The sequence below is a fragment of the Octopus sinensis genome, linkage group LG24 (genome assembly GCF_006345805.1).
Source record: "Octopus sinensis linkage group LG24, ASM634580v1, whole genome shotgun sequence".
NCBI lineage: Eukaryota > Metazoa > Mollusca > Cephalopoda > Octopoda > Octopodidae > Octopus > Octopus sinensis.
In genome coordinates, this window is record NC_043020.1 from 9,421,539 (window position 1) to 9,438,422 (window position 16,884).

Here is a 16,884-nt window from a genome sequence, read left to right on the forward strand (position 1 = left end):
TTTACATATGGGCTTGCGGGAACTTTTGAAGTGATATACATACATATACACATACACCGAGTAAAAAATTTCAGTTATCTCTCTCTTTCACACATTACTCTGTCTGTCTCTTCACACACACTAACAGAAGCACTTCACTTACACAACATACTGTCTGTCTCCCACACCCCCATCAAACACACACATGTACATCAATGCTTCACCTGGACGGTAACTTCAAAAGAACTTCCCTCGTCATACAATTGCTTTCTCTTAGTCTCTTTCGCTCTCATTACTTCAAAATCGGAAATCGACGGAAAGGTCTACTAGAGACGAAAGATTGCCGTATTTAGATTTAACGCCCCTCTCTAAAAAAAAAAAAAACGAACCACAACCAACAGGGGACCCTTGTATTCCACTAGTACCCTTATCTACCCTATCCTCATCTGCACTCCCTAATTCCCTTGCGACATGTACATTTTATGCAAAGTAAATGGGTTTTTTTTTAAATGTATAACCCACCCATTACTAGCCAGAACGTTTAAAAATTTTTTTCAATAACTATTTGAATTACAACTGTTTCAAAATATGGAAAATAAATAATAAGGAGGGTGGAATGGCGAAGGTTTGGAATAGGTTGCCCATATAACTTGGATCTTCTCCGTTTTGACAACATTTTGGTTTGCTATATGACCATCCAGTTCGCTATAAAATGGGTTCACTTAGCGGAGATGTAAACGGAACCCCTAATCTCCATAGCCTAAAACGTGGGATTCCGTAAAAAAAAAAAAAAATTTAAGGGGGAAGGGTTCCGTTTACATCTCCGCCATATGAGCCGCAAAATGTATGAAGTAGGGGGCTTTTAATTTTTTTTTTTTATTTATTCCTATCGCGGTGCCCCCTTCAGGACGGACATTTCATTTTTTTTCCCTTTATTTTTCTTTTTGACTACGCACTTAAAAACGATGGGAGATATATGCCTTTTCGAAATCCATGAAAAATCCATCAATTTGGAAGTTGCTCCCCGCCGCAACAGCGATCACCATTATAATTATAATTCTTTCGCACCCACCTTTCTCTCTCTTTTTTTTTTTTTTTTAAAACAGAAAATTAAGAGAATTTTATATATTTGTGGTGCAAGATTTTTTTATGTGAAGTTGTGTGTTGAAACAGATATTGTTATATTTCGGAATGGTCATTTTGGGTACTTGTATGCGTGTGCGCAAACCGGGACCACTCTGCGATACAAGTACCGTCATTTTGCCAGTTTAGCCAATAAAAAAAAAAACACGCACTATATATATTTGGTGTTACTTTGCTTCAGTGTTATTTATTTTTTTTTACATTAATCTTAATCTTATATTTCGGACAGAGTTCTTTTTATCACACTCCGAAATAAGATTAAGATTAATGTAAAAAAAATAAATAAATAACACTGAAGCAAATTAACACCAAATATATATAGTGCGTGTTTTTTTTTTATTGGCTCAACTGGAAAAAAATGACCATTCCGAAATTGTTATATTTCGGAATTAAGAGAATTTATTTTTTTTCCATCAACAACAAAAAAAGTGGATTTAAAAACAATATTGAAACTATGCATTTGATCGCTATAAGCAAATCAATTGTGCAGCTTCCTCTGACAGAAACTGCAGAACTGCCTTTCTTGGACTAGGAGAGAGACTGTCTTGAAAGAAACCTTTATTAACTTACCGTTTTCAGGTGTAAACTGTGAATCAGATGGTTATAGGTTTTTACCAAACTACTAAGGAAAACATCTGATTGCCAGAATGGGGGTTTACCAACGTTTTATCGACATAATTCTGCACCAACATTCAAGAGACTGCTCTGTAAAAATGTTCGACAGTAAAATCTTAATTACAATGAACAAGCGAAGCTGAGTTTATACTTCAGCCGCAGTTTCGATGTCGAATATTACATACAACCTCAGTGGTAATCTCCCCTTGGAAGTAACACGAGTTCACAAGTGTAATGAAGATCTGATTTTTCGGTTTGAACGGCAGTTTTTTAAAAATAATTTCCACGTAACTAAACACTTTGGCGATCTTTCGTCTCTAGTAGACCTTTCTGTCGATTTCCGTAAAAATTTTTTTTTTTTACATATGGGCTTGCGGGAACTTTTGAAGTAATATACATACATATACACATACACCGAGTAAAAAATTTCAGTTATCTCTTTCTCTCACACATTACTCTGTCTCTTCACACACACTAACAGAAGCACTTCACTTACACAACATACTGTCTGTCTCCCACACCCCATCAAACGCACACACACACACACATATACATCAATGCTCCCATGCACGGTAACTTCAAAAGAACTTCCCTCGTCATACAATCGCTATCTCTTAGTCTCTTTCGCTCTCATTACTTCCCGCAAGCCCATATGTAAAAAAAAAAAAAAAATTTTATGGAAATCGACGGAAAGGTCTACTAGAGACGAAAGATTGGTCTACTAGAGACGAAAGATCGCCAACACTTTTAAACTTCGTATACTGGTAGAATGTGTTTATAAAACATCTTTTTCTCTTGGCTTTATTGAGAAAATTCTACAGTTTGTAAGATATTTGTTGTTTTTCTTCAATTTCTGCAATTTCAACCAATCAATGACGTCTATTGAGGTAAAAAAAAAAAACATTCTGTGCCGTATGAATATGTCCCTCGTTTAAGAAACAGATTGGGTTTATTTACATTTCTGAAGGAAAAAGATACCCTTCACCCTTACCCTAACTATCCCTTACTAACCCTAACCCTAAAACATTGAAATGCAATAGATTGATACTAGGGTCATAATTATGGGTGACAATTTCATTTAAAAATAATTTCCACGTAACTAAACACTTTTAAACTTCGTATACTGGTAGAATGTGTTTATAAAACATTTTTTTCTCTTGGCTTTATTGAGAAAATTCTATCATTTGTAAGATATTTGTTGTTGTTTTTCTTCAATTTCTGCAATTTCAACCAATCAATGACGTCTATTGAGGTAAAAAAAAACATTCTGTGCCGTATGAATATGTCCTTCGTTTAAGAAACAGAGGATCTTTTCGGTTTGAACGGCAGTTTTTTAAAAATAATTTCCACGTAACTAAACACTTTTAAACTTCGTATACTGCTAGAATGTGTTTATAAAACATTTTTTTACTCTTGGCTTTATTGAGAAAATTCTATAGTTTGTAAGATATTTGTTGTTGTTTTTCTTCAATTTCTGCAATTTCAACCAATCAATGACGTCTATTGAGGTAAAAAAAATAATTTCCACGTAACTAAACACTTTTAAACTTCATATACTGGTAGAATGTGTTTATAAAACATCTTTTTCTCTTGGCTTTATTGAGAAAATTCTATAGTTTGTAAGATATTTGTTGTTGTTTTTCTTCAATTTCTGCAATTTCAACCAATCAATGACGTCTATTGAGGTAAAAAAAAACAAAACATTCTGTGCCGTATGAATATATGTCCCTCGTTTAAGAAACAGATTGGGTAAATTTACATTTCTAAAGAAAAAAGATATCCTTCACCCTTACCCTAACTATCCCTTACTAACCCTAACCCTAATATATAAAATTATATTATACAGCCCTTCAACACTTGGACTACGACCATTGCCATGCTCCCTCTCAAATACTAGCCAACTCCATATAGCACTAGCAAAACTAGAGCAGGGTGGGAGCACCACTTTTGAGGTTTGCTGTAGGCAATATATATTTTTAGGTGTGTATGCATAAAATTATATTATATTGCCGTTCAACACTTGGCATACAACCTCTACCCTGTTCCCTCTCATATACTAGCCAACCCCATATAGCACTAGTGTCGTGAAATGGGTGGTGGGCACCACTACTGGGTCTGTTGCAGGCAATATATTTTATGTGGGGGCCCAGGAATGGCAAACTGGGATCTTTTCGGTTTGAACGGCAGTTTTTACTAGCAGTGTCATATGAAATTGTCACCCGTAATTATGACCCTAGTATCGATCTATTGCATTTCAATCTGTTTTAGGGTTAGGGGTGGGGGGGACGGGTTTCTTTTTTTCTTCAGAAATGTTAATAAACCCAATCTGTTTCTTAAACGAGGGACATATATACATACGGCACAGAATGTTTTCACCTCAATAGACGTCCATTGATTGGTTGAAATTGCAGAAATTGAAGAAAAAACAACAACAAATATCTTACAAACTATAGAATTTTCTCAATAGAGCCAAAAGAAAAAGATGTTATATAAACACATTCTACCAGTATACGAAGTTTAAAAGTGTTTAGTTACGTGGAAATTATTTTTAAAAACTGTTGTTCAAACCGGCAAGATCCGCAAACTGAAAGACGGCACACGTTCTAACTCCGTTAGTGTCATATAGTTAAGGAGGCTTTTCATTTCTTTGCAAGTTACTCTGCAACCATGCAAGTGCTGGTGGCATAATAAAGTACCCAGTATAATTCCTCAAAGTGGTTGGCATCCAGCCATTGAAACCAAGCCAAAGTCAACATTGGACCTTAATGCAGCCTTACAACTGACTGGAGATGTTCAAAGGGTCCAACCCCTAACAGCATGGAAAATGGACATTAAATGTTAATGATGATGAGGTCTTTAGTAGAATTCTTTAAAATTTCATTTCTTTTCTGTAACTTATACCAAGGTACATGTTGATAAATTAAGTACCAGTTACATACTGGGGTCGATCTAATCAACTGGCCCCCTCCCCCAAAATTTCAGGCCTTATGCCTAGAGTCATCATCATTTAGCGTCCACTTTCCATGCTAGCATGGGTTGGACGGTTCAACTGGGGTCTGGGAAGCCAGAAGGCTGCACCAGGCCCAGTCTGATCTGGCAGTGTTTCTACAGCTGGATGCCCTTCCTAATGCCAACCACTCCGTGAGTGTAGTAGGTGCTTTTTACATGCCAGACCGGGCTGGCAAACGGCCATGGTCGGATGGTGCTTTTTACGTGCCTCCAGCACGGGGGCCAGGCGAGGCTGGCAACGGCCACGATTGGATGGTGCTTTTTATGGAGGCCCATCGGGACGGCACTGGTATCACAGCTATCTTTACAATAATTTGTATTGTCAGGAAATGGGAAGAAAATAAAGAAAAGGAAAGACAATGTGGCATGTCTAAGTCCATCATTGCTGGTGTCTTTTGTTGAAGTTTTTCTTGAAGCATGCTAAAGTAACCTAAAAGAACATACTGATAAATAAAAACCAATAATTTTTTAAGTAGGTATGGCTGTGATGTAAGAAGCTTGCGTCCCAACCGCATGATTCTTAGTTCAGTCCCACTGCATGGCACTTTGGGCAAATGTCTTCTACTCTGGCCTTGGGCCAACCGGAGCTCTTTTGATCGGATTTGGTAGACAGAAAACTGAAAGAAGCCCATTGTATATACATATAAATATGTATACATTTATGTGTGTGTCTTTATGTTGGTCCCACCCACCATCACTTGACGACTAGCATGGTCCCTGTAATTTAGCAGTTCAGCAAAAGACACCAATAGAATAAGTACCTATTTCTTTACTACCTACAAGGGGCTAAACGCAGAGGAGACAAACGGATTAAGTCGATTATATCGACCCCAGTGCGTAACTGGTACTTAATTTATCGACCCCGAAAGGATGAAAGGCAAAGTCGACCTCGGCAGAATTTGAACTCAGAATGCAGCAGCGGACAAAATACCACAAAGCATTTGCCCAGCGTGCTGACATTTCTGCCAGCTCGCCACCTTAGAATAAGTACCAGGCTTGCAAAGAATAAGTCCTAGGGTCAATTTCCTTGACTAAAAGGCAGTGCTTCAACATGACTGCAGTCAAATGACTGAAACTAATCTTTATATATAAAAGTGAAGTTGTGTGAGTGTCTGTCTCCTATGATTTAACTACTCCCACATTTTGCGGTGCAGTTTAACCAAAAGCGGGTATCTTATAGTCGTGATTCATATCGATCCCTTCTGGGTATTAGCGCGTGTCTTCGATGAGTCTACGATTTAAAAAAAAAATTACCATAATTTTATCCCATTTTTAATGCATTTTTTTGCTATTATATAAGGGAAGTAACTATCTAAAAATGCTTATATAGTTATTTCCCTTACAAACCCGAGCAACGCCGGACGATACTGCTAGTAAAATAATAAAAAAGATATGGGATATTATATTCTGGATGTACGCAACTTGGAAAATCAATTAGGTGTCAACAGCTTGAATACCTTTCATCACAGACCCACCCAACCAGAGCAGAGACTTGGGCAAGACAACTGTCACTACAGTTTTGTGCTTTGGTGCTCTTATGGTCATAATAGAAACTACTGTTATCTGATTATTTATATTTTCTAGGTGCAGGAGTGGCTGTGTGGTAAGTAGCTTGTTTACCAACCACATGGTTCCGGGTTCAGTCCCACTGCGTGGCACCTTGGACAAGTGTCTTCTATTATAGCCTTGCGGCGACCAAAGCCTTGTGAGTGGATTTGGTAGACAGAAACTGAAAGATGCCCGTCGTATATATGTATATATAAAAAGGTTGCAACACGCAACAAAAGTGAGTGTATTAAATAATAAGGCACTAAAAGAGAATGACTCTCCCCAGACACAACAGAATATGCTTCAACACACGAACTCATATAAAGAATCTTGCAAACCAAATCTCAAAACGAAGAGGGAATAGTTTGTCATTTATGCTTTTGTCAATCCATTCTGCTACAATGTATTTAAATACCAGGGGGTGAGGTTTCACATTTTCCAGTTAAGACCTCAGTCAACAGTTATGATTTTTAATCACCCAAAATTGCATTATTTTCATAAATGGAATTTATCTTCGACTGTATAATGTTGGAAGAAAAAACAAAAGGCTTATCAATTTTGATTTGAATTTTTTTCAATTTTAAGTTAAGTTAATTTTTTGGATCAAAAAGCAAAAAGCAAGGCCATGTAGGGGCACATGGAGTTATGTACAGGGAGGGTGTTCATGCAAAGAGTTCAGGCCGTTTCTGGTCAAGAGAGACTTTGAACCGAGCGGTCGTCGGCATCTTCACTAAGTTACAAATGGATTTGATCTTACTATTCTCTCAATCAGAGTTAACCTGAGGCTATGTGTGTTTCTTCTATTAATGTTAAAAGTATAATTCTAAACTATGCGCAAAACTCAGGATGAAACAGACTATAAGATAGGAGATAACCAAAATATGTTATGTAAAGTTTTATCAAATTTAACCCTTTAGTATTTAAACTGGCCAAAAGTATTCTGCCTGTTTTATGTTCAAACTGGCCAGATCTGGTCTCTCACACCAGCCCTACAATATCGTTTTAAAAATTAACAGCTACCTCATCAAAATCTCATAGCTACAAGATAATGCATGATTAGTTCAAAACAATGTGGATGAAAAAGCATTAATTTTGGCAGAATAATGTGAACACTAAAGGGTTAATGATATGGGCAAATAAAAAGGAACAACAATTTAACCCTTCTAAAACACAATTCATTTTCACAACACCAAAGCAATAAACAAGCAATACAATATAAATAATCATTTATTATTACTCCCACAAAAGAGAAAAAAAAAGAGAAAAGGATCCATTCTATGTCTTAGATGAGTCAGGGGAAAATAGTCCAGGTAAACAACATCCACCCAAGAGCCGCCATCAGTGATTCGGATAATGTCCTCAAGAAACTCAATGAGTTGATTACAGCAGCTGGAGTTAGGAATAAATCCAAATTGTGACGGCTGGATGAGGCTGTGAGACTTCCGGAAGTTCCAGAGGGTTTCTCTGACACAGGATTCCATCAGTTTGGCGATTGCTAGTAAGACAAACAGGGCGATAATTGACAGGCGATGTGCGGTCACCTTTTTTGAACAGAGGGATAACACTGGCAGTTTTCCACTGCCCTGGAGTAACACCATTGTCAAGACAGAATTGGAAGAATAGAGAAAATTGGTTTAGAAGAAAGTGCCCACCACGTTTGAGAAGTAGGTATGTAACACCATCAAGACCAGGAAAGGCATAGTTACCTTTATTCTTAAAGTGGCATTGTAGCATTGCTGGTGTAAATTGCATAGTAGATATAGAGTCCGGTGTCAGAGGTGATGGAGATGGAACATTTTGATCCTCGACAGTAAAGATGCCTGCATAGCATCCAGCAATGATTTCTGCACATTCTTTGGGATTGTCAGTAATCTGCCCTGTGTGGGGATTGCGAAGGGGACCAACTGGAGAGTGAGGTCTCTGCTTTGAATGTACATACTTCCAGAACACTTTGCTGTCAGGGTTGGTTGCTATGCGCTGTTCGAATTCAAGCACTGCCTTTTTGGTCACCTGCTTGAGATGGTTGGATGATCTGTTGTGCTTTTTCCTGTTGATCTCTGATTTGTGCATTTTGTGTTCTTGTTCAGCATTACAGCGTTCTTTCCTAGCAAGTCAAACTGCTGCAGTCTCAACGGCACACATTCTCTTCAGATGACCCCATACACTTGCTGGCTTCCGGTATGCGGAGTTTTTGACTGGTGGCGCTTGCATGTTGTGCAAGTTGTTAGCAAGACATCCACGGATGTCAGTAATACGGTTTCTCTCCTCTGTGCTTACGTTTGTGAATAGTTAACCCGCTTCTGTCGGCGAAACATTTACTACAGGAATTGCATGGATAGGGTTTCTCCCCCGTATGCATGCGTCTCTTGTGTAACGTCACTTGGCTCGAATCAGAAAATGACTTTCCACAGATATCACACTGATATGGTTTCTCTCCCGTATGAGTACGTCTGTGAGAATTTAAATGAACCTTTTGAAAGAATGACTTTCCACAGATATCACAGTGATACGATTTCTCTCCTGTATGAATGTATTTGTGTTTAGTCAAATTACCTCTGTCGGAGAACGATTCATAACAAATATTACACTGATATGGCTTCTCTCCTGTGTGACTACGAATGTGTCGAGTTAGGCCGTAAGCATGAGAGAATGATTTTCCACAGATATTACAGTGATGTGGTTTTTCACCTGTATGGGTACGCGTGTGCTCAGCTAAGTGACTTCTTAGGGAGAAAGATTTCCCACAGATATTACAGCTGTGAGGTTTTTTACCAGTGTGGAGATGCTTGTGAGTAACTAATGTACGTATCCGAGCGAATGATTTACCGCAGATATCACAGTTGTGTGGTCTCTCTCCCGTATGTATATGTCTATGTTCAGTTAGATAAAGCTTTACAGTGAATGATTTCCCGCAGATATCACAATGATATCGTTTCTCTGCTTTCTGTTTTTTGTCAATACATTTATGAGTAGCAAGCTTACTTTGCAGAGTGAATGACTTCTTACAGGTATCACAGTGGTATGATGGTTCTCCAGTGGTTTTTGGCAATTCTTCAGGGAAATTCATTCTTCTATATTTTAAGTTCTCAGGGCAATTATCATCATCATCATCATCATCGTTTAACGTCCGCTTTCCATGCTAGCATGGGTTGGACGGTTCAACTGGGGTCTGGGAAGCCCAAAGGCTGCACCAGGCCAGTCAGATCTGGCGGTGTTTCTACAGCTTGATGCCCTTCCTAACGCCAACCACTCCGTGAGTGTAGTGGGTGCTTTTTATGTGCCACCGACACAGGTGCCAGACGAGGTTGGCGAATGGCCACGCTCGGATGGTGCCAAGTCAGAAATTGTCTGGTGCACCGTAAATTTTCTTATATTTTTCTCTTATTACAGCATTAACCCTTTAGTATTTAAACCGGCCATATCCGGCCAAAATATTTAATCAGTTTTATGTTCAAACTGACCAGATCCAGGCCCTCACACCTACCCTACAATGCTATTATACATTAAGTAATTACACCATCAAGATCTTGAAGATATGAGATAATGTATGATTAATTCAAATCAATGTGAATCAATAAGCATTACGTTTGATAGAATAATCTGAACACTAAAGGGTTAATCCAAACCTGTCAGCAGCAATATTTCCATCAACGTTTATCTCTGTTGGCAGCAGAGAAGGACTGCAATGTTCTTTGGTAATTTTTGAAAATTTAACTGGAACATGAAAATACTTCGCACATGAGTCTTGATGTTGGGTGAGAAGGGTGGGGCAAACCTAACGGCGTTCCTGCAGTGCTTCCTCTTCCGGGTGCTAGGGCATGGTAAGAGATGCGGTCCTTAACCCTTTAGTATTTAAACCGGCCATATCCGGCCAAAATATTTAATCTGTTTTATGTTCAAACTGACCAGATCCAGGCTCTCACACCTACCCTACAATGTTATTCTACATGAAGTAATTACACCATCAAGATCTTGAAGATTTGAGATAATGCATGATTAATTCAAATCAATGGGAATCAATAGGCATTATGTTTGATAGAATAATCTGAACACTAAAGGGTTAAACCCACTCAGTGCCAGTGCCTCGTTGTAGTAGGGGGCAGTAGCATCAAAAATAACTTGGCCAGAGGATAGATTCAAGATCCTCTAGCTTACACCCATCACTAGGCAATGAAGTAAAGAAATGTCACTCTCACAAGAAATATTCCTCATACTGAAAACAGTATGACATTTTACTATAATCTTTAAAAGATGGTAAATGGTAACGATCTATGATGTTGATGCCATCGCGGATTCTGAAATGATAGAGAAATAGTGTAAGAAATTGAAGACCAAAAAAAAAAAAAATGAAATGAAAAAAAAGAAGAAACTCAACAGAGAAAGTTTCCTACAATTCTGTATTGATAAACTATAAACTTTTACCTGAACAACTCAACTTAACATCTTATGTTATTAAAATTACATCAAACAAAATTGTATTATGTCTGGGGAGAGTCATATCCCCCGGCAGGGATGGTGGTGATCCCTGCTGTACTCTTTCACCACAACTTTCTCTCACTCTTACTTCCTGTTTCTGTTGTACCTGTATTTCAAAGGGCCAGCCTTCTCACTCTCTGTGTCACGCTGAATATCCCCGAGAACTACGTTAAGGGTACACGTGTCTGTGGAATGCTCAGCCACTTGCACGTTAACTCCACGAGCAAGCTGTTCCGTTGATCGTATCAGCTAGGACCCTCATCGTCGTAACCGACGGAGTGCTTCCACACATTATTTAACACACTCACCAGTAAAATTTCCAATTTTTTCTTATTTTTATTTTCCTAAAATTTCCGTTGCATCTTGCAACCTTTTCAATAGTCTTGACTCTGTTCGTTATTTACACTGCGTTCCCTTTTTATTTGTTTGTGCGCATGTGTGTGGGTCAGTGTGTGTAGCTATACCATGCAAATTGTGTTAAGTTTACATATTTACAAACAACAAGTTCTCCTTTAGATTGTGGAACATTACATATGGTGGAAGCACTCCGTCGGTTACGACAACGAGGGTTCCGGTTGATCCGAATCAACGGAACAGCCTGCTCATGAAATTAACGTGCAAGTGGCTGAGCACTCCACAGACACGTGCATCCTTAACGTAGTTCTCGGGGATATTCAGCGTGACACAGAGAGTGACAAGGCCGGCCCTTTGAAATACAGGTACAACAGAAACAGGAAGTAAGAGTGAGAGAAAGTTGTGGTGAAAGAGTACAGCAGGGATCACCACCATCCCTGCCGGAGCCTCGTGGAGCTTTTAGGTGTTTTCGCTCAAACATTACATATATTACAATAAACAACAGTGATTATACATTATATCTCGTCCAGTGTCTTTGGTCATTGTATCATCTGGATTTCTTCAGGTGTCTCTCATTTTCAGGTATGTTCTCAGAATTTGGAACTGAACTCGGTATTAAAATTGCAGGGCTAATCCTTACATGTATATATATATATGTGTGTGTTTGTTTGTCTGTGTTTATCCCCCTAGCATTGCTTGACAACCGATGCTGGTGTGTTTATGTCCCCGTTACTTAGCGGTTCGGCAAAAAAGACCGATAAAATAAGTACTGGACTTACAAAAGAATAAGTCCCGGGGTCGATTTGCTCGATTAAAGGCGCTGCTTCAGCATGGCCGCTGTCAAATGACTGAAACAAGTAAAAGATAGTAAAAGAGTAAAAGTACATATTCTACCAGTATACGAAGTTTAAAAGTGTTTAGTTAACTAGAAATTGTGTTGACATGTGCCGTTCAAACGGAAAAGATTCCACTGCACACTTAAAAACGTTGGGAACTATTTTTCCAACACCACAACCAACAAAAAAAAAAGAAGAAAAAAAAAACGGGCGTAACTTCGGTATAAGTACCGGATACATTTCAAGAAAGTGGGGTTTTTTTATATATATGGGGGGTTACGGTTTGTGCTAGGGTTAGGGTGGGAGAAAAGGGTTTCTGTTATCTTCAGAAATGTAAACAAAGCCACTTCCGATACGTACGGGTACTTATACCGAAGGATCGCCAAAAAAAAAACGAATTTAAAAACAACAGCGAACCTACACATTTGATCCCTATAAGCGAATCCCTTGTGCAAGCCAGAAACTGCAGAACTGCTTTTCTCGGACTACAAGAGACTGTCATAAAAGAAGGAACCTTTATTAACTTACCGTTTTCAGGTGTAAACAGTGAATCAGGGCGTTATACGTTTTCACCTGACTACAAAAGCAAACGTCTGGTTGTTAGAATGGGGTTTACCAATATTTTATCGACATTATTCTGCGCCAACATCGAAATATCTCCACATCTTCATCAATAAAATCCTCACTAATCGCAATGAACGAATGAAGCTAACTTTATGTCTCCAACCGCAGTTTCGATGCCAAATATTCTTTTCTGGCGGCGAGCTGGCAGAAACGTTAGCACACCGGGCGAAATGCGTAGCCGTATTTCGTCTGCCGTTACGTCCTGAGTTCAAATTCCGCCGAGGTCGACTTTGCCTTTCATCCTTTCGGGGTCGATAAATTAAAGTATCAGTTACGCACTGGGGTCGATAAATTAAAGTACCAGTTACGCACTGGGGTCGATGTAATCGACTTAATACCTATGTCTGTCCTTGTTTGTCCCCTCTGTGTTTAGCCCCTTGTGGGTAATAAAGAAATAGGTATTTCGTCTGCCGTTACGTTGTGAGTTCAAATTCCGCCGAGGTCGACTTTGCCTTTCATCCTTTCGGGGTCGATAAATTAAGTACCAGTTACGTACTAGCGTCGATGTAAACCAATTAATCCGTTTGTCTGCCCTTGTTTCTTGTTAGTCCCCTCTATGTTTAGCCCCTTGTGGGCAGTAAAGAAATATATTCTTTTCTACTCTAGGCGCAAGGCCCGAAATTTTGGTAGAGGGGGGCTAGTCGGGATTTTTTCAGTTTGAACGGCAGTTTTTTCTAGCGGTGTCATATGAAATTGTCACCTATAATTATGACCCTAGTATCAATCTATTGCATTTCAATCTGTTTTAGGGTTAGGGTTAGGTTTAGGGGTGGGGGGAAGGGTATCTTTTTTTCTTCACAAATGTAAATAAACCCAATCTGTTTCTTAAACGAGGGACATATTCATACGGCACAGAATGTTTTTTTTTTTTAACCTCAATAGACGTCATTGATTAGTTGAAATTGCAGAAATTGAAGAAAAACAACAACAAATATCTTACAAACTCTAGAATTTTCTTAATAAAGCCAAGAGAAAAAGATGTTTTATAAACACATTCTACCAGTATACGAAGTTCAAAATTTTTTTAGTTACCTGGAAATTATGTTAAAAGCTGCCGTTCAAACCGAAAAGATCCGCTAGTCGATTAGTCTACCACAGTACACAACTGGTACTTAATTTATCGACCCCCCGAAAGGATGAAAAGCAATCATATGCATTTCTTTATTACCCACAAGGGGCTAAACATAGAGGGGACAAACAAGGACAGACAATGGTATTAAGTCGATTACATTGACCCCAGTGCGAAACTGGTACTTTATTTTATCGCCCCCGAAAGGATGAAAAGCAATGTCGACCTCGGCGGAATTTGAACTCAGAATATAGAGACAGACGAATCTGGGACTCTGAAGGACGACTTGTGGTTGCCGAAGCATCATTTGAAAGATGTACTGGCTGATCCAGCGTATTTACAAACTTAGGAGGTGGCTATATTTGCACTCCTGGTATATCTCTGATGATGCTGTGGGTAACACCGTTACTGATGTTATCATGGCACAAGGAACCGTCAGGTTTATGATAATAATAATAATGAAATTATTGTATACAGTGCTCAGGTGCACCACAACTTGTCAGAAAGTGCATATAAAGTTGCATTTCAGGGCAACATTATTAAGGGGGTAAAGAGTTTATTGTGAAGAGATTAAACATTATATTGAGTCTCTTTGTTTCGAAACCTGAAGAATTTGCCAAGGAAATGAGATTATGTTATCAATAACGAAGGGAATATTATCTTATAATAATAATAATGAAATTATTGTATACAGTGCTCAGGTGCACCACAACTTGTCAGAAAGTGCATATAAAGTACATGCAGTAATGTAGAAATGTCTGGAAAGCGAACAATGTATGAGTCAGATACATGCTTGTGTGTGTGTATGGAGGGGAGAAAATCAAGTGTAGTGTTGGCGAATCTCAGGAAGCATGGAAGTTTTGAAGGATGCAGTGCTCCGACAACTAACAACTGATGCCGGCAGTTTGTTCCATGCTTCAGCAACTCTCAGCGTGAAAAAAATGTTTTCTGAAGTCATGGGAGCTGTGCTGTTTTATCTCCATGGTTATCGTTTCTAGTCATATGATTGGCGGCGAACTGGCAGAGACGTTAGCGCGCCGGGCGAAATGCTTAGCAGTATCTCGTCTGTCGTTACGTTCTGTGTTCAAATTCCGCCAAGGTCAACTTTGCCTTTCATCCTTTCGGGGTCGATAAAATAAAGTACCAGTTTCGCACTGGGATCGATGTAATCGGTCAATGTAATGATGCATTGTTTCAAACAGAGAATACTTTGAAGGTGATAAAAATGTCCTGATGTAAATCTTAGTGAATAAAATAATATTGCAAAATTCTGGTTTCTTTTGAGTACCTCCTCGTTCAAGGCTGTTGGGATCTTTTCGGTTTGAACGGCAGTTTTTTTAAAAATAATTTCCACATAACTAAACACTTTTAAACTTCGTATACTGGTAGAATGTGTTTATAAAACATCTTTTTCTCTTGGCTTTATTGAGAAAGTTCTATGGTTTGTAAGATATTTATTGTTTTTTTTTTCTTCAATTTCTGCAATTTCAACCAATCAATGATGTCCATTGAGGTAAAAAAAACATTCTGTGCCGTATGAATATATCCCTCGTTTAAGAAACAGATTGGGTTTACTTATATTTCTGAAGAAAAAAAAATGATACTCTTCCCCCCCACCTCTAACCCTAACCCTAAAACAGATTGAATAGATCGATACTAGGGTCATAATTATGGGTGACAATTTCATATGACACCGCTAGGAAAAACTGCAGTTCAAACCAAAAAGATCCGGCTGTTGTAATAGTCAGCAGTTTAGTAATTCAAACAGAATGACAAAAACAAAATGTTCCTGTGCCATTAGATGTGTGTCTCTTAGGGAAAGCTACTTGCTAGAAAGTGAAGCTATACAGCTTGTGGAGTGGAGGCGCAATGGCCCAGTGGTTAGGGCAGCGGACTCGCGGTCATAGGATCGCGGTTTCGATTCCCAGACCGGGCGTTGTGAGTGTTTATTGAGCGAAAACCCCTAAAGCTCCACGAGGCTCCGGCAGGGGATGGTGGTGATCCCTGCTGTACTCTTTCACCACAACTTTCTCTCACTCTTACTTCCTGTTTCTGTTGTACCTGTATTTCAAAGGGCTGGCCTTGTCACTCTCTGTGTCACGCTGAATATCCCCGAGAATTACGTTAAGGGTACACGTGTCTGTGGAGTGCTCAGCCACTTACACGTTGATTTCACGAGCAGGCTGTTCCGTAGATTTGGATCAACCGGAACCCTCACTGTCGTAACCGACGGAGTGCTTCCACATTTGTGGAAGTGAAGGAAAACTGATTGTGATGTTCTCTCAGAGTTCCTATTTATACATATGGGAAGAACCAAATGTATGTTCAAGAACAAAGAAATGTATATGACTTATCTATCATAACCCTAAAATAACTAGAATTTCAACCCAAAGGAACCAAGACAGTTGACAAGTGATCTCATAAATTTCCGAGTATTAATGCTAAGACAAAGAAAAGGATGTCATAGGAAAATCTAGGTTAAGGTTTCCATTCTTGGCTATGAATCTACAAAACGATCCCTTATACACATACATATTTTATCGGAGGCGCAATGGCCCAGTGGTTAGGGCAGCAGACTCGCGGTTTTGATTCCCAGACCGGGCGTTGTGAGTGTTTATTGAGCGAAAACACCTAAAGCTTCACGAGGCTCCGGCAGGGGATGGTGGTGATCCCTGCTGTACTCTTTCACCACAACTTTCTCTCACTTTTTCTTCCTGTTTCTGTTGTACCTGTATTTTCAAAGGGCCAGCCTTGTCATACTCTGTTGTCACGCTGAATCTCCTCGAGAACTACGTTAAGGGTAACGTGCTTGTGGAGTGCTCAGCCACTTGCACGTTAATTCCACGAGCAGGCTGTTCCGTTGATCGTATCAGCTGGGACCCTCATTGTCGTAACCGACGGAGTGCTCCTTACATATTTTATCATCTAAGAATCCTTGGCTATTTATCTGATTCATCAAATATCTTGTGCAAAATGATACAATCAGCTGAAATGAAGGTATTTTACAGCTTAATTTCATGTAAAAGTCAAGTCCATTCAAAGTTTTCAAGGAAACTATTTATTAATACATGGACATTACAATAATAACAAAAATAATGATTACAATAATAATAAATAAACCTTTTGAAACGAACACACACAAGGTCACCACTGGTTTTATGATAAAAAGTCCTACATTAAAATTATATAAATTTGCTGTGTAGTAAGAAGCTTGCTTCCCTACCATATGGT

At 38.9% G+C, this 16,884-nt stretch overlaps 2 protein-coding genes across 2 annotated transcripts in view; both read right to left on the reverse strand.

The window, feature by feature from the left end:
- LOC115224098 (zinc finger protein 721-like) overlaps positions 1-1,857 on the reverse strand; it is a 43,889-nt gene extending 42,032 nt beyond the window's left edge. The window contains exon 1 of the mRNA XM_036512799.1: positions 1,693-1,857. The gene's annotated coding sequence lies outside the window, so the exon portion shown is untranslated. The remainder of the gene's footprint in view (positions 1-1,692) is intronic.
- A 5,653-nt stretch (positions 1,858-7,510) lies between these two features.
- Positions 7,511-16,884, reverse strand: part of LOC115223867 (zinc finger protein 208-like) — a 44,291-nt gene continuing 34,917 nt past the window's right edge. Inside the window, exon 5 of the mRNA XM_029794566.2 lies at positions 7,511-9,016. Coding sequence (XP_029650426.2) covers positions 8,540-9,016 — 477 coding nt within the window. The 3' untranslated portion in view covers positions 7,511-8,539. The remainder of the gene's footprint in view (positions 9,017-16,884) is intronic.